This window comes from Tympanuchus pallidicinctus, unplaced genomic scaffold (genome assembly GCF_026119805.1).
Source record: "Tympanuchus pallidicinctus isolate F22 unplaced genomic scaffold, pur_lepc_1.0 scaffold1, whole genome shotgun sequence".
Lineage (NCBI taxonomy): Eukaryota > Metazoa > Chordata > Aves > Galliformes > Phasianidae > Tympanuchus > Tympanuchus pallidicinctus.
In genome coordinates this window covers 88,965,658-88,992,834 of record NW_026294618.1, presented here as the reverse complement: position 1 = coordinate 88,992,834, position 27,177 = coordinate 88,965,658, and the positions used below count along the sequence as shown (strand labels likewise).

Genomic DNA, 27,177 nt, shown 5'->3' with positions numbered 1-27,177 from the left:
GTAAACATCAAGCAGTCAGCAAAACACAGGTAGGAAATATCATGTCAAAGCACTTGTAATTGAGAATTATTACACCGTGACAGTAGACCTACTCCCATATTCATCTCTGCTCTCTCTTTCCTGAGGAAGTGACAAGGAAGCTCTCAGGAGACTGCCAGTTCAGTGTATTTTGCCAAGCATATCTTCATGCATGCTCTTGGTCACAATCAGTAAAACCCATCATCTGATCCCATACTTTCTCAGAAAGCACAAGCAACATTTTCCTGACAATTTATTAGGACAAAAAGGCAATATAATATGCTATTTTAAATAGCTCCCTCCTTTTCCTGGACAATACATTTCAGCCTTCATACAGCAGCATACAGAGCAAGGATCCTACTCAGAAAACAAGGCTACAGCAGCAGCCGCCCTGTAAATTAGACCGATTCCAGCCAAGACAGCAGCTCTAGAGCCTGTGCAGCTGTGTCTAAAAGGAGTCTTCCACCACACAACCAAGTGTTTCTCTAGCACCCTCCCTCCCCCTTCCAACATTACCACAACATAGCACATGCCTGACTGTGTTTACTTAACAATGCACAACATTTTGGACCAAGTACCGCAATACATTTTGGAGCATTACATAAAGCCACACACTGATGTGGACAACTCTTCCACTATTTGGCAGCAGCCAGGTACTTTGTCATGACCTGCCTCCTTACAATTTGCTTTCAGGTTACTGGAACAAAATTCTGTTCAAGAAGAAACCCACATCATGCAGTGTTATATTTGCTAGCAGCCAGAGGGCACATCCACCTCATCTTTGCCACCAGTCACATTCTCACAAGCCATAGTCTTGGCAAGATGAATCATTCTTCCGGTGACGTGGTGAAGCAGCTGTCTTTGTAGGTGATGGAGAAGCTGCACCAGGTAACTCAGCCCCACCTTCAGCAAGCACCGGTGCAGAAACCAGATGAGGCACTTTCTTCCTTCCCAGGAAACCAGCTCCTTCAAACCCCGTTTTCTTTTTGCTTTCTGCTTTGGCTTCACCCTCCTCTTCTGCTACTCTTCTTTTGAGATCCAGAGAACTCTCTGGCAGCCTATGAACATCTGTACTGCAGCACGCACCTGCATCTGTCAGACCTCGCACTTCAAGTGCTGTTGCCAGGACTGCCTTCTCAGCTGCACTGCCCTCAGCTGTCGACTTCCTGGCCTCTGTCTGGCTTGAATTCCCATTAACAGGGGCTGCCTTTTCTACTGGGCTTTTGCTGGATAAGCTGAAAGCCTGGAAGTCCCGGTAACTGTGAAAGCTCTCTGTCCGCCTTGCTCTTGCCAGCAGGGGACTTTCTCTGTATGGCCTCACAGAACCGTATGTAGCTGTTTCGTAGATAGTTTCAGGGTGTTGCAGTTGGAGGCTTCCAAAAACCAACAAAAAAAAAGAAAAACAACAAGAAAACAGTATAAGAACAATGACAAATAGGCAGATGTTAGACTAACAATAACAGCCAGTTCTTCTGCAAACTCTGCTCCCACTCTTCTTAGGGTAGCAATATACTCATCTCAATTCCAACACAACAGTTTTGAGTCCACCTGCTTCTTGTTCTCATATGGTACTATAACATACATGCACATAAACCAACAGCAATCAAGAAGCACGGGTGTAATTTACAATACTTACAGCATGGGTTCATGGTCACCAAACCTGCCCTCAGCTACCTGAAAGGTAAAACTTGCTGTCACTCTATGATCTACCTGGAATTAGATTCCCGCAGCCGGTTTGGCTGAACCACTGAAGTGGCAGGACTGATGTTGGGTGTGGCACAGCGAGATGTACTCAAGTCACACTGGTCAAGCAACTTCAGCAGCTCTTCCTCTGTAGGGCCACCAACATCTGAAAGAGATGGATCTTAGTGCTGGAGCCCATTTGCATCAGTCACATACAAGTGATAACAGAAAAAGAACAGCAGGCCAGCCATAACACAACTTAATTACCTTTGTCTTCACTCTTATTAACCATGTCCATTGCTGTGGTCAGGTCCCACATCTGGATGCTGCCATTTGCATGTCCGGTGAAAAGATAACGGCGGGGTCGGGAGCCCATTCTGCTGGATCCCTCACATTCCCGGACAGTAAAAGATGAGATGGTAGTGCAATCTACTGCCTGGATCTCACAGATTCTACAGGAAGAAAAAAAAACAAAAACACTTGCACCTGGCATAGTTTGGCCAGTAAAAGCAGTATGATTTTGATTATCTGAGAAGGCAACTAATTTGTCCTCAACAAGACCTTTCTTCCAGCCAGTTTTATTTCCCATGCATGGCTAACATGATGCTCACCTGCAGAGCAAGTACCTTCTTCTTGCCCTACTGCCTCCCATTTGCAGTGTCACTGCTTGTTTATTTTTATTAGGGAACCCCCGCTACATTCAGTGTCCTTCTACAATCCACAGCTGTAAGAAATCCAAGGCTCACAGAAGAATGACAGCAAATAACCTCTTCCAATGCTAGACAGTCCAGGAAACTAAGCTGCAGAAAGTGTATTAGCCATATGAAAAGCAAAAAAATCCAAGGATTATAATTCAAGGTTGCAAGACAAAAATGCGTTGATAACAACTGCAATCTTTCCACCACTCTTTCCCCCAGTAGTTTAGAAAATTATCCAGGTACCAATTACCTGGTACTTAATGTGTGGAGTCTGGCTTAATTCTGCTCTGGAAATTAAGCCAGACTCCACACCAGAACTTCATCTATTCTATGCAATCTGATTTTTTTTTGTCTGACTTCTTTTTTTACAGCCCCTTGAATCAATCTTTTTACAGAATAAATGCCAAAAAAAGAAATTTAACAAAAGTCTCCACTAGATACAAAACTGGCTGAAGTAAAAAAGCATGCCAGTAATCTACTGGGCTCCTTTCTTCAACTGCCAAGAGTGTTAACACACCAGTGCTTTCTCCCAGATTTAAAGTTATTAGAAAGAAATGTAAGAATAATAAGAAATTCAGAACTGAGATGCACCATCTTTTCTCATCTCCTGCTATTTTCCTTGTCTAACAGGAAAAAAACCACCACTTCTCATCTGTTGCAGTGTAGTAGACTATGATGCAGTCAAGCCTTTATCAATAATTGTGTATGTGATCTAAAAGACAGCCACTCATTTCTGAAGGTACTTATATATTCTCATATATTCAAAGATAACTGCAAAGGAAGAGAGAAAATGTTTTCCTGTAGTCTTCACAAGCAGCATAATCCCTACCACCTATACTACTTCAGCATTAGTTTTTTGAAATACAGTGTTACCTTGGTACCATGGAGGAGAGAAACAGATTCTGTATAGGCTCACAAATAGATTTATTTTGTGAACTCAGCAGGTAAGCCATCACAAAGCGCATCTATGAAACCACATTTTTCAAAATGCCACATGGTTTTTAGGTTAGATCATTAAGTACAAAGCTCTGCCACAAACACAGAACAGAACACAGCCAAAGCTGTCAAGCACATGAGAAGTTTGCTAAATGCAACTGCAGGCATCTCGACTGGATAGGAGACTCAGACACTTGAGAAGTATTGCTTATTTCCCACTTATAACCCTGAACATGAACATACCTTTTCCCAGTTGAAGACAGCCTTACAAAGAGCTTATTAGTGATGGGAACAACTTTCTGAATGAACACCTGTTGATCATCACGTTCACCAAAGGGTCCTAGAGAAAAAGAAAAATATTTTTTCAATATTTTCATAGTTTCAACTCCCACATCCTCTTCCCCACACAGCCATGAAGACCCAGTCACATATTAGTACCATTATTAGAATTGTGAAGTGTCAGGCTCAGGGAACTAAAGATGACCAATGGTTGATAACCAACAGTAGAAAAAGCTACCCAGGAGTAGACTTTCCAAGTACAAATCTTTGAGCGTTTTCTGTTCATGTTTTAAAAAAATATCAATTCTTGAGTTTCCCATATGTTCCTGTAGAAATTACCACATCAGTACAAAACCCTACATTAGGTCACCACAGTAAGTACTTCCTTATTTTGCAGCTTTTAGATGTCTGAAGGCCTGATTAAATTTCTTGTATCCTTTCCGTGTTCGCACAGCATTCTTTTCATCTAAGGTTCATTTACAAGACTCTAACCACAAAGGAATCACCACTCCCAGCCACCTTTATTTAGCAACACACATACCTTGAATGTCTTGCTATAGCAATGTGCTTCCATCATTCGCACGTGCAGTTTTAGGGCTTCAGTAAACTTTACAACTTCAGAATTTTTTGACATGTACATCATTTAAAACCAGATGAACAGTGAACTGTTGCAACTAACTCAAACCTTGCTATGTTCATCTGCTTTGAATATATTCTCCTGTGCTCTCTGTCACTCCTTCATTAAAAGTGAAACGCTACATGAGTTTGCCCAAGGAAAAGATATAGCGTTAACAATCAAGTTTTTTCTCATTTTTCCTATAGTAGAAGCAAGTGCTGTAAGTGCCCTCACTCTATACAGCCTAAATGGTGAACATTTCCAGGTAGGTATTACTGATTCCCACCATCATATAATACGTTAATCAGCTGACAAGTATTAAACCTTCACAAGACCAGCTAAAGTACAGTCTCAGCACATCAAATCGGAGAGTTAACCTACCAATGTCATTTCCAGAGCAGTAACTGCCATGACTCTCTGCTTCCTCCAGGGATAAGATTTTGAACGATGCAAGAGGTGTTGAGCCTGGCTGAGTTGAAATCATGCCCCGGAACCGAGTTACAGTCCATGTCCGTACATGGTTGTTATCTGCACAAACTAGAAAGGAAAAAGGTGTACAGTAACATTTACAAGAGATAACAACAAAGATAAACTCCTTCATTATTATCTATATTATAGTTTGTCTAGTTTTTCAAGATTGAGTAACCAAACAGGATTTAGTCATCTAGTAACATCAACCAATTATTTAACAATGTACAAATTGTTGTGAATGGCCTGTTCTTTCTTAAGTTTTGTCTCAACCTTCAGAAATTCAGGAACAAATAGGGAGATGGAACAAATGATTGACAGACATTAAGGTCTGACTGTGTCAGCACCAGTAGCCTACAAAACTTTCTGTGCAGGTGCTAGGACAAGACATGTCATGAGAACAACCAGACAGCAGAATCCTCATCATACAAAAATGCTCTTCTTTCTCATTCATCAGTTAATCTTCTTTTTACATACAAATGTGCCCTTTCCCAGCACTGAGGGTTTTGAATGAAAGTAGATCAGTCCCGTGCTATGTCCTGGTTGCTGGACCCTGAGAGAAACAAATTCTTCCAGTGGAAGGATAGATTAACTTCTCTCTGGAGGCAATAAACGTCTTCCTGAGCATAAGGTAGGGCAGCATAACAAAGACTGGGAGATGGCTGAGAGAAGTCGAGACAGAGAACCCTCTGAAATCATAGGAAGGCTTTTTCTATGATCCAAGAGGGGATGGTACACATTTTGCTGCAACTGAAAATGCTCCTGAGAAGTTGCTAAAGCAAGACAAATCCTAAGGGATTTGCCCACAACAGAAAGACTTAGCAGCAAAATATCTGTTTACAAACCTTTTTATTTCTACAAATGGCAACACTGGAACAAAAGGAAACATTAGGTGGTCCAGGTCAAATAAAGCCAAAGCCTTTTTAAATGCTAAAGCCTTTGAGGACTGTTGCTTAAAAAAGTGAATCTAAGCAAATCAAGCCCCCAGAAGTCTATCCAACTAATTTATATAATGTAGGGGAACAAAGAAATTAAGAAGTAATGCACACAAAAACTTCAGTGGACAGAAATAGGGAGATCCACCAATGCAGATTTGCACACACACAAGAAATAATAATATAATTACCTGATACAAGGTGTTTCTCTGAAAGCATGATCTTTGTAACAGGACTTCGATGTACTGTGAAAGTCTGAAAGAGCTGAGGCCCAGATCCAACTGTTTCAGGATGCTGTACAATCACCCTCACTGCTCCAGAGCTGGTACCATATGCTATCTCAATCCAATTGCCACTTACACCTACAGCAAGCAAGAACAGAGTTGTTCCTTTCTCCAAGTTTCCAAAGTAAGGAAGTACTTTAAACATTCTTTATTTGTTATTTTCCTGTGATCAGAGATGATGTTCTTCTACTTGAGTTTTTTCAGTTCCACACTGTATGCTTCAAAACTGTCTTAGTAGCAGTCCTCTCTTTCCCCACCCTCTCCCCTTCTTTCCAGAGGTGAAAGGAAAGATAAAGTCATTTGAAGATCTTGTTCTACATCCCAGGAGGATATTGTGGCACTTCCCACAGTGACACGGTCAATATGTGCCACATACTGTTTACTTCTGCCTTAGCAGGAGGCAAATGGAAGGACAGCAAGGCAAGAACAGGAAGGGCTATAGTCAAAAAGGTCACTATGATATCAATACAGATATACAAGTAAACAGTTTTTTCAAGTTCTTTTGTTTTTCCCTTCATTTAAAAAACAGATGTACTGTGATTATAAAAGAGCATATAGACAAAATAGCTGAATATCACTCAGCTGAACAGGAAAAATGTTTTTTAGTGTACTGGGAGAGAGAAGGTTAGAACTGTAAGGCTGTGTTTCTGCCCTCCCCAGAATTCAGCAAAGTACTTCAGTGATTACAATTTATAATGTGTTTATCCTGTGTGAAAGGTTTAAAGGTACATTATGCAAAAGTGTTAATAAACAATGCATCACATGTACACATATACACATTAACATATAATAACTCACGCATACATGTACATACATGAATGCAATTGCATATGCACCTATTTCATAGAATCATCTGGGTTAGAAAAGACTTTAAAGATCTTTAAGTCCAGCTGTCAATCTGACCTACCAAACCCCATCACTAAACTACATCCCTTAGTTGACATCCACGTGTCTCTTGAATGTCTTCAAGGATGAGGACATCACCACTCCCTGGGCAGCTTGCTCCAGTGCTTGGCCACCCTCTCAATGAATAAATTTTTCTTAATATCCAATCTAAACCTCTCGTGGCACAACTTGAAATTGTTTCCTCACATCCCATCACTTGTCACCTGAGAAAAGAGACTGACACTCTTTCGACACTCTACTCATTGCAATCTCCTTCAAGGCACTTCCAGAGCAATGAGATCTTCCCTCAATCCTCTTTCTAAAGACTAAATAGCCTCGGTTCCCTCAGTCACACCTCATAACTCTTGTTTTCTGGTCTTTCACCAACTTCTTTGTTCTTCTCTGCATACACTCCAACAACTCAATATCCTTCACACTCTGAGGGGCCAAAAGTGAACTACAATATTTGAGGCATGTCACATTCAGAGATCACTGTCATTTGGCAGTGACTAAAGGAAAAACATTCACTGTTTACGTACAATCGTTTACTTTTGCCCTGCTAGCAGCAGTAGAAAGTCCAACTGGAAAAATAAATCTGTAACACTGAAGAAACAGTGTTGCTTAAAGAACAACAATACGATACTGACTTGTTTTAGGTGTGAGGTAGACACTGAGCGCTGTTATAGCATCATTGGAGGAGTCATGGTACAATTCTGTCACTAGAAGATCATTGTCCTTCATCCGCAATGGGAACTTCTGCATGTCTGTGGGAAAAAAAAAGACTTATTATTCCTCTGAACAGACTGTTGTTCTGATGCGACTTAGCCCAACTAAAGAGTTCAGGAACAAAGCTGCTCAGTACCACTATATTTTTATTCCGCCCTGCCCTCTTTCTTACCTATATAATAGATAGAGCCATTGTTACAGCCCAGCAGCAAAAAAGACCCAGCAGTATCATAGCTCGTGATAGGAACAACATCCTGGACCTATTGCAAACAGAAGAAACAAATAAAGTCAGATTGCTGCTTTCTCAGTTTTTGGAGTTGTTTTTAGTATGTTTTGTTGAAGAATACCCAAGAACAGACCAAGTACTGGTCTGAAGCTGTTGTGCACACTCTCACATACAAAAGCATTATTTAAGTAATGCTGGTAGATGCTTCAATGGCTTCTCTAAAAAAAAAAAAAAAAAAAACCAAACAAAAAACCCACAAACAAAAAAACCCAAATCTTAAGTTACAGAGTTCAGCCGAAGCATCATAGATGTTGTGGAAGATCCTCATCTGTGTGAAGGCACTTAGCAGCTAATGTGGTTGCAGCTAAACCACATCTTGAAAATACAAAGGCCCACCAAACATGCAAAATGAGTGTACTTCACACTTTGTTTATCATTTTTTCCTCTCTAATAACTTCATTAGAGACTGCTGGGCAGAAAAAGTTTAAGCAATTCTCTACCTGTAGTTCTTGTATCCTCTTGGTAGCCTCCATATATCTGCTAAAGGCTAAGATCTCCATAAATAGGAAAAAAATAAAATGCCTCGCCCTGCAAGATCCCATTTTTCTATATTAATTTAAAGCAGCAGCACAAGAGCAAAAAGGCAAAAAAAAAAAAAAAAAAAAACCAACCAAAAAAAAGCAAACTCTCAGAATCTAAGAATCTATAGTGAAAGTGCAGTGTGCTGTATGGTTCTTTGGATCGAAAATAGGTAAGGAAGCCTTCCCACGTGCAAATGTTTACAAAAGCAATAAAGGTGGCTTCTTTCCATGTTACACACAGATGCACTGCATTACTCACAGCCTCGAAGAACACATTAACAACTGCAAGGAGAGGTCAGAACAAGTGGATCCACAATGCTGCCAACAGCACTGCCACTGACCAGGTCAGAGAGATCAGAGAAAACAAAAAGAGCCCTTTCTTCTGCAGCTGAGATAGGAACATCAGAGGTGATTCAGAAGCACCTGCTATGATATAAACTATTCCCTATTAGGGAAACAGAGTACCAGCATACATCAGTAATTGGTAAAACATAGCCAGTGAGAATCCTCATTTTGCAGTCCGAGTTGTCTGTCAAATCCTATTGCTTTACCTGCTATCTCCTATTTTGTAACAGTAAATATTCTGCTTTAAGCTCTCCTATGCCAAGTGTTTCATTACTGATGTATGTGACAACCAAAACCTCTTCTTACTGCATGCTACTGTAGCAGTGCCAGAGGAAGAAGTACTAGGTGAAGCACCTTAGCTAATCTGCTCAGGTCTCCAAGTTGAGAAAATGCCAGAACAAATTATAGACAGAGGTCAGAGTCACATCCTCAGGGTAAATTACCTCAAACACAAAAATCACAGTGCAGTGAAGGATAGCTTTGTGAAAACTAAGTTTCCTTGAAGTAGAACTTAAAAAGGGCAATTCTGAAAAGAGGTAGAAAGGCACCAAGAAAGAAAATCTAAAAGGAATCACAGGTCTTGGTCTGAGTGGGGGACTAGTGCACTACTGTAAACATCTCTCCTTCAGCAAGTACAGTTTCAAGTCATAAAAAAATAATTAGATTAATATCATCACATCATTTTATTCCTTACTGCTTGCTGTTCTAGCAAATCCTGTCAAATGCCAGTTTGTCACATACCATTAAATTTTCTTGCAAGATATCAACACCAATTTAAATGCTGTTTTGTTTAATTCAAGACCAAGCTAACACATCCATCTCCTCTGCAGAAGCAGAGCTAACCTATGCTTATTATCTGTTATTTGTTAGCAATGCTGCCACATAAGAGTTGAATCAGAACTTAGCCAGCAAATATGGCAGCAGACATAGGAGTCAGCCTCAAGTCCGTTCTGCCTTTTGAGATTTGCAGTACAATTTTTTAGGGTTTTTTTTGCATCCAGGTTTTGTACCTGAAAGATGCAGATCCAGCCACATTACAAGCTTTGTTAGTCACATGAACACTCAGCTGTGTTCTCAGATTCATACAGACCTTCTATTTAACAAGCATTCTGACAAAAATTGCCAAACATCACCCCATGGTAAGCATTTCACACTTGCTTTTAGATTTATTCTTTTACTAGAAAGACATACATTCTTACAATTGATTCAGGAAATTGAACAGAACACACCTGCCAGTGCTGAGTCACAGCATTCCACACTCCTACTTTCCCTGTATGACTTGTAGCCACCAATTGGTTGCCGATGAAGAAGAGAGCATCTACAGGGACTCCAAGGCTGAACACCCCTATTAAAAAAAAAAATAATAATAATAAATCAATAAAGTTCACAGAAAATAAAGAGGAAAAATAACAACAATGGAATATTTCCAGTATTATGTTTTGTTTTTCTTTTGAATTATAGTAGCAAGTAAAGAATGGCCAAAGCTAGGTTCTCTGTGACCTAGCTGAAGTACCAGCAAACAGTTCCATTAAATTAAATGGCAGTATGACATCATAATGGCGTTTTTGTGTTTGTCTTTTTTGTTTGAAATCCACTCAAACAGAGGTTGCCTTAAAACACATTTTAGAAAGTAGACATACTGAGCAGGTTATATATACATAAATCACTCCAAAAGTAATGCCTCCCATTTATTTCCATGGAAACTACAACAGATACAAAGAGCAAAATAACACTATTTAACAAAGCAAATTCTCTGCTACAAAGCATTATTTTTCAACACAGTCACCAATATCAGCCAGGATTGATCAAAATCCAGGGTGTGTAGTACGTGGCAGGACACTCCAGGCAAGATCAGAAACTTGCTTCACGGTCTTCAAACTGGCCTGGGGGCCTGTGTTGCAAGAGAAAGGTTGTTTTCTCTAGCCTGATTCTGGAAATTCCAGCCTTCAGCTTAGTCAGTGTCACAAGGTAACGGTCAGAGTTAATGGTTGGTTTGGACTCCAGGAAATCCAGAAGGACCACCACTTCCTATCCCAAAAGACAGCACGCATCACTTTACCCATCAAGGTCCTTTCCTGTGACAGAGGGTTCACACGTTGCCAATCCACAAGCTGCCATTTTGACACAGTAGTGACACCACATCTCAACACCAATAATTAAGTGATCCAGGAAACCGTCACCCTCAGTCTTGTATTGTAAATTTAATGAGGTTTATAATGCCACCCCTATCCAAGAAGCAGCCCTCTCTGTTATACCTCAACAAGGAACCTCAGGAGACTAAATACATGCTTCTGTTCTAATTATGATGCTAAACTGTTTTCCAAGGCATAGTACAATCATTCGATGCAGATAAGATTCAGCAGTACAGGGCACTGCGAGAAGAGCAATAATAAAAAATCCACAGAAACTGGAATTGATTACTCCAGAGCAGGATGAGGTTCAAGGAAATCAAGGAAGACAGCTTGAAGGGTCTGGAGGAATTTGAAGTGTCAGTCCTGCTTAGGTTCAACAATCTTGAGAACCATCAACAGGGGAGACAATGCTATGCATAATGACAGCCTCTTCTCTTAAGGGTCTCTCTCAGTAAAATACTGCTTACAGCAGCAATTCAGCAGTACTGTCTTATGTAAGTAATACTGAAAGGAAGGAATGATCTCTGGGAGAGCTCTATCACAAAGATGCCAGTCCACGCAATTTTCTGTAGGTGGCATTACCAGGCTGCAAAGACTGCTTGGGATAAGTAGTTTCTTTCACAAGATAGTAGCAACATACTCTAACACAAACAAGGATTGTAAGCATTTGCTGCTATAAGAAAACAAGGCGGTTACATTCAAATTATTACTATTACTGAATACAAGTATATTGTTTGGTCTAGAACACCTGAAATATAACCTATTATCCAGAAGTGGAACAGCACATTCTGATCAATCTTAGATGAAAGATTCAACCTTATAGGTACTTACTCTCACAGGCTTCCCCCGGCCAAAAAGAGGCTAAGTGGAACTTCCTTGGTTTCACAAAATCACTCCAATGCAGCACAGTTTGTTTGGCATAACTACTTCCCTCTTCCCCCTCTTCAGTCATAGTTTAAGTTAACAGAACCTAATGAGAGCTAGAGTAACAGAGCTAGAAATTGCCAGATCACCTCAAAGTAAGTTCTATCTTTCAAATAAAGGCACATGTACCAGAATATAAATTTCACATAATCATAAGGGTTAGAAAAGACCTTGGGAGATTATCTAGTTCACTCCTACTTCTAAAGCAAGTTCCCAACAGTGGGTTGCATATAAAAATGCCCGGGCAGACTTTGAATATCTCCAAAGGAGACTCAACAACCTCTCTGAGCAGCTTGTTCCAATGCTCTGTCATCCTCCAAACAAAGCAGCTTTTCCTCATGCTCAAGTGGAATCTCCTGTTTCAGTTTGTGCCCATTGTCCCTTGTTCTATTACTTGGTGTCACCAAAAAAGGCTTGGTCCATCTTGCCCTATAGATATTTGTGTTGATAACTTCCCCAGAATCAGTCTTTTTCTCTCCAGGCTGGACAGTCCCAGATTTCTCAGAATTTCCTGATAAGAGAGATGCTTCCAGGCCCCTAATCACCTTTGCAGCCCTCTACTGGACTCTCTCCAGTAGTTCCCTGTCTTGGACTTGTTCTCTGTGCAGTAGTCTGTCCTGGGGAAGCCCACAGCTGCACAAAGTACTCCAGATGTGGCCTCAGCAGAGCAGAATAGAGGGGGAGGATCACCTCTCTTGACCACTGGTCACTGGCCATGCTCTTCTTCACACATTTCATGGCCTTCTTGGCCACAAGAGCACACTGCTGTCTCATAGTGAACTAACTTAGTCATTTTCATTCCATTGAATACTAAATTCTCATTATTTCAATTATGAAGATGCGTTTAAATAAAGTTATTTTGGCATTCAGTTTCAGAGAACAATTCACATAAAGAAACTGCCATCACATTTAACAATATCCACATGCAGAAGAAACAGGCGTTACTGGAATGACAGTGGTGGTTCAAACACCAGGATTATGCTAAAGGAAATTCCTAGCCTTATTTCCTTCAATGCCTCCCAAACTTGCCCTGTATTTGAACAACAGTCGGTCAGACCAGTCATCAGATCAATACCAAGGAACATTTACTCCTAAAAATCTTTTCTTGCTGTTTCAAAGCCTCCCTAACTGTGTATCCTTCAGTGTCAGTAAAGACAAACAAGAAATACCTGCATGCTTCGGTTAGTACAGAGTACATCTTCCTCACCTAGATATCAAGTTACATAAAGAACAAACTGTCTTCTTCTAAATGCTACTTATTAACTATATTTAGCAGAGACCTGAAGTCTTATCATCATCTCTGTGTAAAAAATATGGCTTTAATAAGGAAAAGGCAAGAAAAGAACAGAATCCCCCAGTATCTAGCTTTTGACCTCAGTAGCTTTATTCCCTTATGCTGTGGCCTTGTCACAGTTTTGTGTTGTTTTGGTTTTCAGTATTCCACATCATAACATCACGTAGTGCACTGGGAGTTAAAGTGTTAATGCTCTAATTCCAGGTACCTATCCCTATGCATTATGGAAGGCATGGGACCTGGCCCTTCTGGGTGGGGTGGCTCTTACTGCCTTGCAGTGGGTGCTGGAGGCTGCATTGCAAGCCATTCAAGCTTTTCAGGTTTGACTCTGTCTCAAGAACTCTCTCTCTCCTATCTTATTTATTAGTCTCAATTTCAATTAGACTGTATTATATTGTGTTATCTTGCATTCCGATATCATAGTTAGTAAAATAAATTTTCCACCATAGATCCATGCCGCTGTTTTTTTTTTTCCTTTTCTTTTTTCCTCCTTCCTTGCACCCAGCTCCCATCTCCCTACCCCTTTTCTCTTTCCCTTCCATTTTGTGGGGCCGGGGGATGGGGGAGCATAAGCCTACTGCCCTGTCACAGGCATAGATTGATCTAGTTAACTCCATGACAGGCCTATATTCAAACTTTCCACAGGACTTGCAGTTAACTCTGATTTGCATCTCCACACAAAAACTGAACAGTAAACATCGGTCAGTATCTGTTCAGTAAGCAGATTACTTTTTATTCATCTTTTTGACTTTAAGAAAAGGTTCCTCTAGCAAGACAGAAAATGAAGTTAATATGCTATAACAGGAGGCTTGATTTGTCGGCTTTTGAAAATGCTTACTCTCTATAGTCCAAAATAAATTCATCAACTACTTTCTGGTTAAACATAAAAATAAATCCAAAGAAGGCATTACCAATTTCACTGCCGCTACCGCCATCTTGAATGCTCCATAAGATTATGCTGCTCTCTGAGGCAACTGCAACCATCTTATCCTTGTCTCCATGAGGTCCTCCAACCACCTTAGCATTAAGAGCCACTCGCTCAATAGTCCAGTCCAGATAGGGACTTGTGAAAACCTGCTGCCATCCAGATGATTCTTTGATTCTGAAAGAGCAGAAGTAACAGGAAGAAGAGGTTAAAGATTCAGAAACAGACAATTCTGTCTAAGCCTGCCCCGTGTGGATGATCTGGTTTACAGGCTGTGAGAACCCTTGTTTTCTGGCTCAAAGCTTGCTTTCTGAGGTATTTCTTGTGATAAGACTCTAACTGATTTACTGAGGAAGCAAGCAGTGGGTGCTACAGTGTGACAATCAACACCACCCTGGGGACATTTGAAAGCACCTTCCTTCAGAGCTGTTTGCCTCCTGAAGACAGTGCTCAGGAATGTTTACTGGTGGAAGATCTGGCCTGTGACTAAATAGCTCCAGCTTGGTATGGGAAAATTGGGGAATGATTCATCATGTCTGTGAAAAACAGGATGCAGGTGGGCATCCCTACTCCCTCTCATCTGCTGGCAAAGCCCAGAAGGTGGGAACAAAGGAGTTTCTGCTGACTTCCCAGAGCCAGAAGCTGCCTGGAGAGCCTAGTCAACTACTTTGGACTTACAAATAAGTTGGTACTACCACTGTTGAGGAAGACAACTTTTCAGAACAACAACCGCCTGATGACCCTCCACTACTGAAGATCAATGACTGAGCTACAAACCACGCTGGATCCATGCTGGTGACTATCTCCCTCTTGCTTCCTATAAAAACTCCTTGCTTCTATTTCCTATCTCCCTTCTCCACTCCCCCATTTCCCTGATTAAGATTTGTAATAAACTGGTCAAACCAACATTTGAACCAATGTTTCTTAATCTCACAATGGGTACAGACCTATCAAAGACTCTCCTCTCCCTCCTATACATTGAAGTGAGACACAGGCTGAGCTATGAAATGACAATTGAAACTCCAACTAAGCACTATACTTTACAAAAACTGCATTTTCTTTAAATCTGATGACATATATTACTTCACTGCTTTGAAGCTACTAGAACCCTTAGCTGGTATTTTCCTCATATTAGCACATCTAATACATAAGTTACAAGACCAAGCCACAGTCTTGATCAATTCAAATATTAGAGAATAAAGTCGACTATAAAAACTTAAAAGAACTTTATTAATTTCCAGTGGCAAATGAAACTGATGTTGTGCAAGATACTCAGTTATGCTTTGGCATAAAGCTGTACCATTCAGTCATTTTCTGTTTATTATATATAGTAAACAAACTATAGCAACAAGCTTTATTTTCAGAAAATCACTTGCCCATTCACCTTAAAAACTAATATGATGTCAAAAGAGCACAACTTACCTGATTTATTTTAGGCAATCATCTTCATATTTCCCAACTGACTAGAACACACTGAATCTCAGCATTCTACATTAACATTTATGTACTTGGAAAGCAGAAACATCTCCAGTAATTTGCCCATAGTTTCACTTTCAATGTTGCACCCTGCCTGGAGCACCACAGATTCCTGTGTTCTACCCATATAGCATGCATAATAAATTGTACTGCAGCAACTTACAGATATTGCAGTCCTGCTGTTAAGTCTTTGCAAGCAACCAAGACATTCTCACAAACTTATTAACATAATTTAACAACTTCTGCAGTATTTTGAGAAAAGTAGTATTTTTTAAAGACGCATTGGGCTTTGCTGCAGCCTTATAACAACTATCATAAGTATTTAAATAACATCTGTTACAAACAGCCTAAAAGAAAGTCTAAATATGTTATTATATTTCTTAATGCACAAGTTTTACTGTTCAGTCCACTACAATCACACTGAACACACACAATATAATGTCATTTCAGGACAGACTGATCTGCTATGATTTAGCAAAGCATGAAGCTTATTTTGTTTCTATTAGATTTCTGTAGTCTCACAAGTAACTTCATTCATACCTGTAGCAAACAGCAAAATGAGCATAGGCAGCTACTATCCAATTGTGATGGCCAGCTACTATTAGAACCTTCCGCGGATCCACAGGAAATCCTGAAAACAACAAAAAATCTGAAGTCAGTGAAGTGATGTACAATTAAATAGAAGATGAGCAGATGTATCTAGAATGGGCTAGGATTCCCTGCTCAGATATTCGAAAGAAACTTTGTTAAGAACATTACAAGAAATATTTCAGTCAGATTTTAGCTGTTGATATCCCTCGCAATCCTCACAACTACCAGAGTTCTTACCAAGAAGGAAGACATTTCATCTCTGCATGTACAATGAAAAGCATTCATTAAGTAGAAAGAGGCGAGTATATGATCGTATTTCCTTGAAAACAATCTTAAAGTCTGATAATCTGGCAAAAAAAAATTCAGGAATGTTATCAAATAAGAAACAGTGCCCTTCTTCTGTAAAAGTTTCATCCAAACAGCTGATGCAACCCCGTATCAGTTGCAGACTGATTAAATTTACAGTATCTTAGAATACCAGTAAGTCCTATTTCTGATATGTAACTGCATTAAGTTTGGCAGAAGCACCGAATGGCACTGAAAATCATCATTATGCTATTTCCCAGTTAGCTCTCAGCTTTCACACACTACAAAGAGAAGGCCTAAAGTCTGCACATCTTCTACCTCCCTTCTCCTTAGACTGCCCTCTTCCAAATTTGCAGCAACCCAAGAAGAGGCTTATTTTAATCTTTCTTGTGGTTAACATTCAACCTTTACCATAATCAAGATCTCCCTAACAGTGCTACAATTTACATAGTTACAACAGAAATGACAATTCTAAGAGCCTAATTTTGCTTACAGAGCCAACAGCTGGAAAAAAACAGCTCAATCCTATCCTGCTTAGTTTTTAAATATTTTGTATGGAAAATACTCAATATAGTCAAACAACTGAATACTATCTTTTTGACTTCTGATTCTTGAGGGTGAAAGAGGTACCAGGAAAAAGACATGGGGGGCAAGAGCAAGGAGGAGATTCATGGTGCTGAACAAAGACCAAAGAGACACTGTCCAGACAGTATTTTCTCCTGGCTTCCAGTATGGTGTAAGGCATTTAGCTAAGCAGCCATATTAAGGGTGCACAAAGGATTTTGACGTGCCTTCCTTCTCAGTCCAGTGTCTTGACTATACAACAATAAGCCATAAATACTATATAGGAAGGAGTGTCTAAGTAACTGTTTAACGATTTAAGGTCAGGCAAAGAAAAAACAACAGACTGAACCACAAATAACCGCACATTTTTCTTTTCTGATGACAATTTCCCACAGTTTGTTTTGGTTTTAAAAATGACACCCCTCACCTAGCCTGACTGTACCTTCTCCAGTACCAGCAAGTGTAGGTTGGACACCGCCTCCATGAATATCATTCTCAGAGCAGTTTTGACCAGTTCTAATATCAGTTGGTGGCCCAGCAGTATTATTTATTTTACGACTGGGAATACCTGTAAAAGAAAATAGATGTTTTGTCTCGTTCCCTAAACTTCAGCAATATAACAAATATTCATTTGTTTTGAAAATTTGGAGTTAGTTTATATTAACCCAAAGTCTAATCCACTACCTGTAAGAATTAGGCTGTATCCCAGTACAGAACATTTCTGCTCTCTACTCAGACATTCACAAGCAGTTAAAAAAAACATCTTCAGAAAACTTGTGAACAAAAGTTATGCCCCAGTCTTCAGGTTAACACACAAAATGTGTTCATCTCTGCAGAGAAGTAGAAGTCTAACATGACAAATCAGCTTCTCTTAATGATTACTACATCTACTGGCATAGGAAACATAAAGTAACTGCATCATCAGAAAGAAAAGAGCCCTCTCCACCAACAACAACTGAAGTGTACTTGAAGAACCTCTGCTCTGGCCTGCTACTAAACACAGTTTGTTTGGCTATAAAATGCCACCCCCACTCCTCCAGTACTTTAAATCTATCCTTTCATATAGCATACTGTTACATCTTACTTTTCGGTCAGAACCACGTTCAGTGCAACCAGTTGTCTTTAACCATTCCATATGAAGGCTTTTTCTGGACAGTTTGATTGCCAATTGCCCCCACATATGAAGCAATAAGCAGCTCAACATAACACCAAAACAGAAAAGTACCTGGAGGAGGCAGGTAGCCATGAAACAGGACACTGCCACAAGATGAGCGTTCCAGTTCTTCACATAGAAGCAGTCTCCTAACTGAGATGGAAAAAGAACAGTACAATCATAGATTTCACTTTCCAGGAAACATGACCTAATTTCAAATAACCTTATATATCAGTAAGTTCAAAAACCTACACAGTTACAACTACTAAGGATTTGTAATTGATTCCTGATGGTAGGAACAAAGATGAAATGAGCTCACAAGAAAATAAAGTTAAATTAAATTACCTAAAGGAGTGATTCCATAGAATTCAGCTTCATGTCTGAGAACATTAATACTCACCCCCCTAACAAACAAAAGAAACAAGAAAGAACATAGTAAGATGACACCTTTGTAACGCTATAACGTGATGGAAAGCACAGCAATAATATCAGAGGTAGCAAAGACCAAGGCTGCAGCAAGTAAGGTTAAGCCCAAATGCAGCAGCAGAAACAAAGGAAAAAAAATACGCTTACCCTTGGAAGGCTTCACACATGCAGGAATTCCAGAAAGATCCCTATGCCTCCACTACCAACCCTTAAATGAGAATGGGATGGACTGGATCCCAGCTCTACCATGTGCAGTCAGTCAGGAGCATTACATGCACCTGAGCTCCCTTGATTTGGCCCTGCCTTCCCATCAGGTGCTCAATCACTGTTTCAATCCCTGACTTACCACTGCCACTACAATCTTGAATATAAATATTTGCATACAACTAAAAGTAATCTTAACATTAATAATATTTCATAACAACAAAGAAGTAGAGAAATGCATTGCCAGAAGTAGTCTAAACTGTAAGAATCCACTAACAAAAAATAATGCTGTGACTGCCTCCAACATGTCATATACCTACACATATACCCAGTGTAGACAAGGGCCCAGGTTTACAAGGAAGCTGAGACTATTATTAGACACCCAGATGAGTAAACCTGTTTTTCATATGGGAATTGCTCAATTTCTAATGCATCTGAGCCAATTAATTTTCACTTGAAACAATCAGAATTTCTTACCTTAAGTCTAGCTCCTTCGTGCGAAGAAAATTTAAAATGGGTGCAAATGCTGTTGGATCTCTATCAATAAATATCTGCAAGGAAAAATTGTTGTACTTTTAACATTATTATGGAGCAACTGTCAACATGCTTTCTTGTGTTAGGTGTGGGAAAGAGGAGTTGAAGATGGTGCAGTCAACACACAAACATAAAATCACAGAATCATAGAATGGCCTGGGTTGAAAAAGTCCACAACGATCAGTAGTTTCAACCCTCTGCTGTGTGCAGGGTCGCCAGCCACCAGACCAGGCTGTCCAGAGCCACATCCAGCCTGGTCTTGAATGTCTCCAGGGATGGGGCATCCACAGCCTCCGTGGGCAACCTGTTCCAGTGCTTCAGCACGCTCTGAGTGAAAAACTTCCTCCTAATAACTAACCTAAATCTTGCCTTAATTTAAAACCATTCTCCCTTGTCCAAAGTTTTCAGACAGCATCTCTGTTCTCATTATTTTTCTGCCTTGCACTAATTCAAGGTTCTTAAAGACATATATACAAACACTGTTGCAAGTAGATGGTAGTTAAAAAAGACAAAAAACCAAGCCCACCAAAACATCCACAAGCCTAAGTTCTAGAGACTCGAAAAACATCAATAGGTTCTCAGACTTCATACTGTGTCCAAATTTCAGTAAATATACTAAAATCTGAAGAAAAGTCTAGAGCGTTTTCACCACAACTACCTCTACACATGTAGCAAAGTACTTGTGTGCCTTACCATTCAACAGCATCGCTGTAACTAGTTTCAAATTTAAGAATAACACACACAGAAATGGCCATTTTGCTACATTTGCCAACCAAAGTTACAGTTCCATGTCAAGATCCTTCAGCTAAATATCCAACAGCTAATGAAAATTACCCATCCCCCTGCAATACAGCAATTAGCAGGTTTTCAGTTGAAGAAAATAAATACTGTTGTTGTATTTGCATTGTCTGTACAATGCAGAATGAGCATAAAAATACACACATTGCTCCTGTTTCCTTTATCTCTGAAGATCAGAACCAAGAAATTCAGAGATGTCATCAATTTTCATTGAAAGTTTAGCAACCAGCAGCATGATATACAAATGGTTACACCTACAAGATCTTTCTCTGTCTCAGTCAGGACAACCAGGAGAAAAAAAATGCTGTTTTTTGGTATTTAAAATCTTCTCCAAATATGACCAGATCAAATACTCCCAATCATAACAGCACAAACACCACAGTAAGCAGGTTTTGAAATTATAGAAGAGATGATGGCAGACTTTGTTCTGCTCTGCAACAAAAGGCAAGGAAAACACATGGTAATATTTACAAGTGATTCCAAGTCCCCTGTTTTCCTTCTATTCAAATGGTGTCAAAATACAAACACAAGTCCAGCTGAACATTACTCCTCACGGACTCATAAACAGAGACAGTGCTGTCAGTACTGTGAACGCAGGCTTCTGCAACACAACTACTGGGGTAATATAATACAATGACTGAGAAAATGCTGTCAAAAGCTGAGCCAGTTTTTAAAAGTCCAGGAATGTGCATGTTTTTCATTCGTGTGACCATTTGTTTTCCAAGCTTTTAGCACAGCTGACTTGGGCAGCATAATCATTAGCACCTGGAGTGAATGTTCTTTAGGAGAGAACCTAATTGAAAGCACAACATTAATATAATACATTTATTACTCACAGCACCAGTTTCATCCTTCAGTGTTGAAATTCTTCCACTCAGCAAACTAAAATAAAGGAAATTATAGTTAGATGTAACCAAGGAACACGCTAACATGAATACAAAGTAAGTTCACCATCAGTTTGTTGTATTTATGCTCTGTAGGTTGCATTTTCTTAAAACAGCATAGCTGAGCTAACAAAAACTACCTAGATAAGGGAAAATGCTGGGAGGAAGGCTGATGAGACCACACGGTGCATTTCTCCTGAGCAAAGGAACCGTGCATGCAAACCTAAGGAAAGGCTAAAACCTGCACAACCACTTTTCAGATTCCTAAAGAGAACAAACACAAGCCTGGAAGGATGGAAAACTTTTCCGAGGCAACCAGAGGGCTGCAAAGTTTGTAACGACCAAGGAAATCAGTAAAATCAGATGAAAAGGAAAAATAAATAATCCATTCTGCATGGACTTACTGGGCAGGAATGGGATGGATGAGCTTTTATCTTATTTTACTTAAAACCTTCCCTCCCATCAGATCAAAGTCTTCTTGTTCCAAACCAGCAGAAAACACCACCAAAATTTCATTTTACAGACAAAAAGCAAACTCAGTAACATCAACAGTTTTATTTCCAAATCCCAACTGACACTGGATAGCAGTTAGCTTGGAGATTTTTCGGTACTGGAGCACTTTCAGAGTAACCTCCTTAGATTCTACATTTAGTGTTGAGACTGGGAGAACAGCAAAGGACTTCTTTCCTGTGACTCTCTTCCACACCTCTGAGAAGATCTCAGAGACATCTCTCTGACTCTCTATTTATCTGAGTATTTCTAACAGAAGCAGGTAATGCTGCCTGTCCATGCCAGCTGCCAGAATTTTATTTGAAAGGAAGTCTAGAATACAAAAATCTAATGCAAAAAAGCAAAACTGCAAGACTTAGGTTTTCCTTCATGTGTTTGGAATTAATTAGGGTGGTGTAGTCACCCCGATGACTACAGCAGGCAATCATTAGAGTACAAACATTAAGCAGCACAACCTTCAGAAGTAGTCACAGTAGGGAGGTAAAGGTTAGCAAAAAGATACTCAATAATACAACTGATCCCACAGCACCAGACAAAACCTTTATTTGACTTGGGGAACAGCAATAACTCAAGAAACATTAAACATGGTGCTACTATGTATGGGCAATACAATCACAAGTGGCATTATACCAATAGAGTTGGTCACATCTCCCTTTCCTGCATATTTCCTGGAACCTCTATTTCCAGGACAGTCCAACAACTCCGCAGCACATGTAAGCTGCCAGTGCCAGAGACAGAAGAAGCATTTTGGATACTAGCTTATATCAGATCAACCCATCCTATTGCTTGTGATGGGGAAAAAGCAATAAGGAATAAAAACATATTTATGGCAAAAAATTAGCTCTTACAAATACCTGGAAAAAAAGGAGTCTGGAATCCACATCAGTGTTTGTCTCGAAGTGCTGAACCTAGGAGACCACAGTTACAAGTTAAGAATTAGGCGTAAAATTGGAGGAAATTGTCATTTGTCAAATTCTTTGATACGTCCTGCAAAGCTGATATGAAACAGGCAGGGATCTCAAACTTCTGAAACATAACTACACAAAGTCAAAGAATTTGTGTGCAGTTTCTTTGCACAGATCGTCCCTAAGCATGAAGCTTAGACCATCATTCTTCCTGCTTGTAACACACTGTCCCAAACATTCTTTGGTTCTCATACTTTGTCAAAATCATGTGCTTTAAAAATAAATAAACAAAGCCACAGACATGCACACAGATACAAAAACCCAGAAAATAAGCGTAAGTTTACCAACACTGCACCACATCTGTCATTAACTGCATGTTAACCTCACTTAGGTGTCGAAGGGTGCAAATGACTACATTAAGACTCATGCAAATATTTTATAGTAACAAGTTAATACCAATTATTTTAATTCTCTGTAGTTTTGCTTCTTGGGCCTTCTTAGGAGCCCACAGTGCTACATTACTAGTTAAAAGTAAGAAAATATCTTATGATTGTTGTTATGAATCATAACAATATTGCAAAATAATAAAAGTTACAGCATAACTTTCTCCAGACATTTTTTTACATAATAAATACCTACGAATTCCTTCTGCTATTTTTTTGATTAAATGGAAAGAAAGATAACTGGGCTGGCAGCTTGGGAAATGAATTAATGCTCAGCACCACCTGCCTGGTTGTCTCTTAGTAGCATTACTACTGAGAAACCTTGGGTGACATCTTTGCTAATAGGAATTTAACAAGGAATTGCAAAGGTAAAATATAAAGTCTCGTTATAGTGCAGAAATATGTCACAATTTATTTTATACTACATATTTATATACTTTTCACTGGTGGTTTTCAGTTTTCTTGGGAGGAAAAAGTAAACAAAAAGCATTACTTTATATTGTTTAAGAGTCAGAAGCGTAAATGCTATATGGAACTGCCATCCATTCTGCACAAAATGCAGATTGTGCAGCTCCTCACTGCAAGTATAACAATGACAAATCTGTTCTTAACACAAAATCTACAGTATCAGCGTTCTAAGCACAAAGATGCACAATGTCTTTTGTACAAAAGAAAGAAAAGAATCAAAACTGTTTGCTATTTAAATGGAAAGTGACTTCTGAGTATAGTTTCACACTCGCAACACAGCTTTTCTCACAGTAACGCTGCCCTTCTCTATTTCCAGCATAGGGTACAATTCATTAGGGTACAATTCATTTAACCATGTTACAGTATGTGCATAACTGAAAGCAATCCATGATTCATTTAATCATGCACAATAGAAAACAATCCGTTGCATCAATTATACCTGGGATTAATCTAGACGTCACTTGTGACAAAGGGGAGAGATGCAACACCCTCCCAATTAACCCTCTTAGAGATCTTCACAAACTGAAGGCTTAACTTGTCTGGTATCTTAAAGCTTTCAGTTATTTTTATGTTTGGAGTGGGAAGGAACCACAAAACAAAAAGACACCAAGTTCCTATAGTTCCTCAGGAAGGTACGCACAGGAAAAAAATATATATATAGAAAAAGGTATGGAAAATGTACTAGAACCATAACTTGCTGGCATTTTTCTGACACTCAATGAGAAATACTAAATAAATTAATTTAAGCAATAAGGAAAACTGATGCAACTATGAAAACATTCAGGATTGCTGAACAAAGAAAAGGGAAATTAGGTAAACAGCGCGCAATATCCTCAAATAATCTGAAGCACATGGCAGCCTACTGTTATCTCAAAGAATAACACAGGCAATTGGAAACAGACACACTTAACAGTCCAGTGTAAAACAGCCATTTTCACAGTCTGCTGCGCTAGTAGAATTACAAGCAGAGGAAGGCAAAATGTCAGAGAATCCGTCAAACTTTTTATGGTAATTTCTGTGATTGCTAACTTGCGAGAGCCTTGCACTCCTGGCTAAGGAATCCTCAAAAGCTGAGACCACAGTTGCTGGAGCAAACACATGCAGCAGAGCAGCTCTGGCAGTCCCTGGGAGCAGAGGGAATCTCACATCAAAACACAGGAACTCTGCTCAGTTGGATCTCTGGACTAAATAACCCACATCAGACAGCTTTCCAAACAAAAATAAGAGTCTCAGGTTTTTAATACGGACCACAGGAACTGGTGGAGAGGAAAGAAGAAACATGTACTCTGCCCATGCACTCCCGATCATCAATCCTTATGCAGAAGGTTGTTACAATTGTCTACTGCCTACCTAGTGAAAGGTAAATGCCTATGTATACACATTTCTGGCTCCTTAAATCCAGAAAGTAGAATCTAGAACGCTTCAGTTAAAAACGAAGTATAAAGTCATAGGAGTAAGAACAATTTTAAAACATAAGACTGAAGTATCTTCGTGATCCTACTTGCAATAAGAAACAATGAACTGGCCTATAATTCCAGAGACTGAGTTCAATGAAGCGCCTTATTCAGGGTAACATGAAACCCAGTCCAAAACCAGCACCAAAGTTATTCTGACAGCATCACTATGGATGAGTTTTGCCTGACTAATTCACAAGCAGCTTCTCATGGCAGAACCAGGTTCTGAGCATTTTATTACAGCAAAAGAACTCTGCAGGAGGTTTTACAGCGCCCTCCTTTAAGAAAGATTTTGGCACGTTATTTAGAAAGCAAGTCTGTCTTCCGAGTAACACAATAGTATTATATTTAAGGCAGTAATTCCTATTGATTAGAGCTGGCTTTACAATGCGTGCAGACTCGGGAAGCCACGTTCCTTCAGCTTCCACTACCTCCCGTAATCCAAATGCTTTCATGCCTACGCATTCTGACAGGAACATTTGCACCATTTATCACGCCGATGCTGGCCACAGATGGCCCACAGCTCCCTCACAATCCACCAACACTCCTGCACGTCACCTTCCACGACTCCAGTGTACGTTTTACAACGCAGCTCTCCGTTCCGGCCAGTAACTGCAATATCGCGTCAGTCCGCTCTTCCCGAGCGGCCCCCAAGCCCCCTGTCCCGACAGCCCTGTCGGACGAGCCTTGTTTCGGGCTCACAGCGCAGCGCCCCGCCCAGTACACGGGGCTCCCACCCCACGGCCCCACCGCCCCCTCGGGCCCGAGCGCCCCCCGGGCCAGCCCGCCACCCGACCCCGCCGCCCGCCTCACCTTGTGCCGCCCACGTTGAGCTGGACGATCTCCCCGCTCCCGGCCCCAGTGAAGCCTCCGCCGTTCCCCGCCATCTTCCCCGCCGCTTGCTCCAGCCGGCGCCCGCCGCCGCCGCCGCCGCCCGCCGCCGGATCTTTGGAGTCGGGGCACGGCGGTGGAGCGGGGGGCGGCGGGGGACGGGGCGGCGGCGCTGCGGCCAGGGCACTGCTCCGCGTCCGCCCGGGCTCGGCCTCCGGGCTTCCCGCCGCTCAGGCCCCGCCAGGCCGCGCCGCCTCCTCGGGCCGAGCGGGACGTGCCATGGCAACGCGGCGGCGCTCGGGGAGGGGTCGGGGCGGGACGAAACGCCGCAAACCGATCGCGGAACCGGGCAAGCTGCGAACCGGCGGCGGTCTCCGCGCTGGCTGGGGGCTGGTCGGGGACGGGGTCGCGCAGGTGAGCGGGGCGGGGCGGCTGCGGGGCCGCCTCACGGCCGGGCGGTACAGCCCAGCCCGGCGTTGCCTTGCCCTTCCCCGCTAGCACGCCCCGGCTGCGGCGTCATGGTCCAAAGGGAAGGAGCCGAGAAGGCGGAATTCTTGGCTTCGGTGTTTAAAAACAAACGAACAAATAAATAAAAAGCGCAGAAACACGAAGAAAATCGCTTGAAAACACGCTAGGAAAGCAAAAGCAGCAGCCGGCTCCCGTAACCGAGTTCTGCCCTTCTTAAAGGGGACAACCCCCGACGTTACAGGCTCTGAGGCCGCAGTGCAATTTGGGGAAGGAATCTGTCTCAGCAAGTGAAGGAAATTTGGGGAAGAAGTAAGTGCTGCTGTGGTTAGCAGAGGAAGCAATAAAGTTGTGGCTTAAAGCTGCGAGAATGAGCTTTGTTAATTAATTCCTATGCTCAAACACCAACCTTCAATATGAGCTAAAATTTTAATTCATTTTCAGTGAAATTTGCCAGAAGATTGAAAACCAGCTGCAAGAATCCAACCCCTATTTATATTATTATTTTCCTTACATGGGCAGGGATAGATTTGAAGCGTGCTAAAAAAGGAGTGTTTTACAAAAGCTATGGGAGGGATGTGAAGGGAAAACTTAAAAACAGCAGTCACCACGCCCTGGGCCTTCATGCCTTCTGTTTGTCAGTCAGTGTGGCTGTAGGCTGGGTTTCCTCTTGGGCTTAACCGTCTTCATGTTCCTGGGTGTGTAAGGCTTATGCTTATCCTCAGTGTTTGCCATGGCCCATTTTGTGTGGCTGTTCATTCAGCCTGCTCACAAAAAGATCACTTTTCTGCATGCCCAATTCAATCATGTTTTATAGGGAATCCAATAGCTCAGGTAACCAGGGCCTATAAATTGCACCGCGGCTGGCCACATCTTTAAGAAATGGCATTGTAAACATTGCTCGTATAAATCCTTCTGTGGACCAGCTTGCCTGGATCACTTTGGAAAAAATAACGTAGGTTCCTAAATAAAGTTCTCCTCAGAGAGCCTAAATACCATTAAATTTAAGATTAGCCCCTTCTTAAATCTTTAAGCATAGTCACAGTTGGCATTTGTCATTCTATTAATGACATTCAATCCTGGAAGAAGTAATGTAAGAAAATCAGCTGTGCACTGATGCATTCTCTGTCAGCTGCAGTCCTCAAGCACTTCCACTAGATGCCTCTATTGTTTTTAAAGTAAACTGCCAAAAAGTAGTTCCTGCTTATCC

At 40.9% G+C, this 27,177-nt stretch overlaps 1 protein-coding gene across 2 annotated transcripts; it reads right to left on the bottom strand.

The window, feature by feature from the left end:
- Positions 1-141: 141 nt before the first annotated feature.
- Positions 142-25,664, bottom strand: KCTD3 (potassium channel tetramerization domain containing 3). Of its 2 annotated transcripts, none has more exons than XM_052681013.1 (18): positions 25,485-25,664; positions 22,256-22,309; positions 20,844-20,889; positions 19,153-19,226; positions 18,391-18,449; positions 18,118-18,198; positions 17,320-17,460; positions 15,972-16,062; positions 13,942-14,132; positions 9,910-10,025; positions 7,701-7,788; positions 7,450-7,566; positions 5,825-5,995; positions 4,612-4,767; positions 3,579-3,675; positions 1,969-2,153; positions 1,729-1,867; positions 142-1,391 (listed from the first exon to the last, which is right to left on the bottom strand). In XM_052681013.1, exons 1-18 carry the CDS (start codon positions 25,556-25,558, stop codon positions 818-820), a joined length of 2,454 nt encoding a protein of 817 aa, XP_052536973.1. In that variant the 5' UTR covers positions 25,559-25,664; the 3' UTR covers positions 142-817. The 2 variants fall into 2 exon arrangements, with proteins under 2 accessions (XP_052536973.1, XP_052536982.1); XM_052681022.1 differs by having other exon boundaries at positions 17,335-17,460.
- Between the last annotated feature and the right edge of the window lie 1,513 nt (positions 25,665-27,177).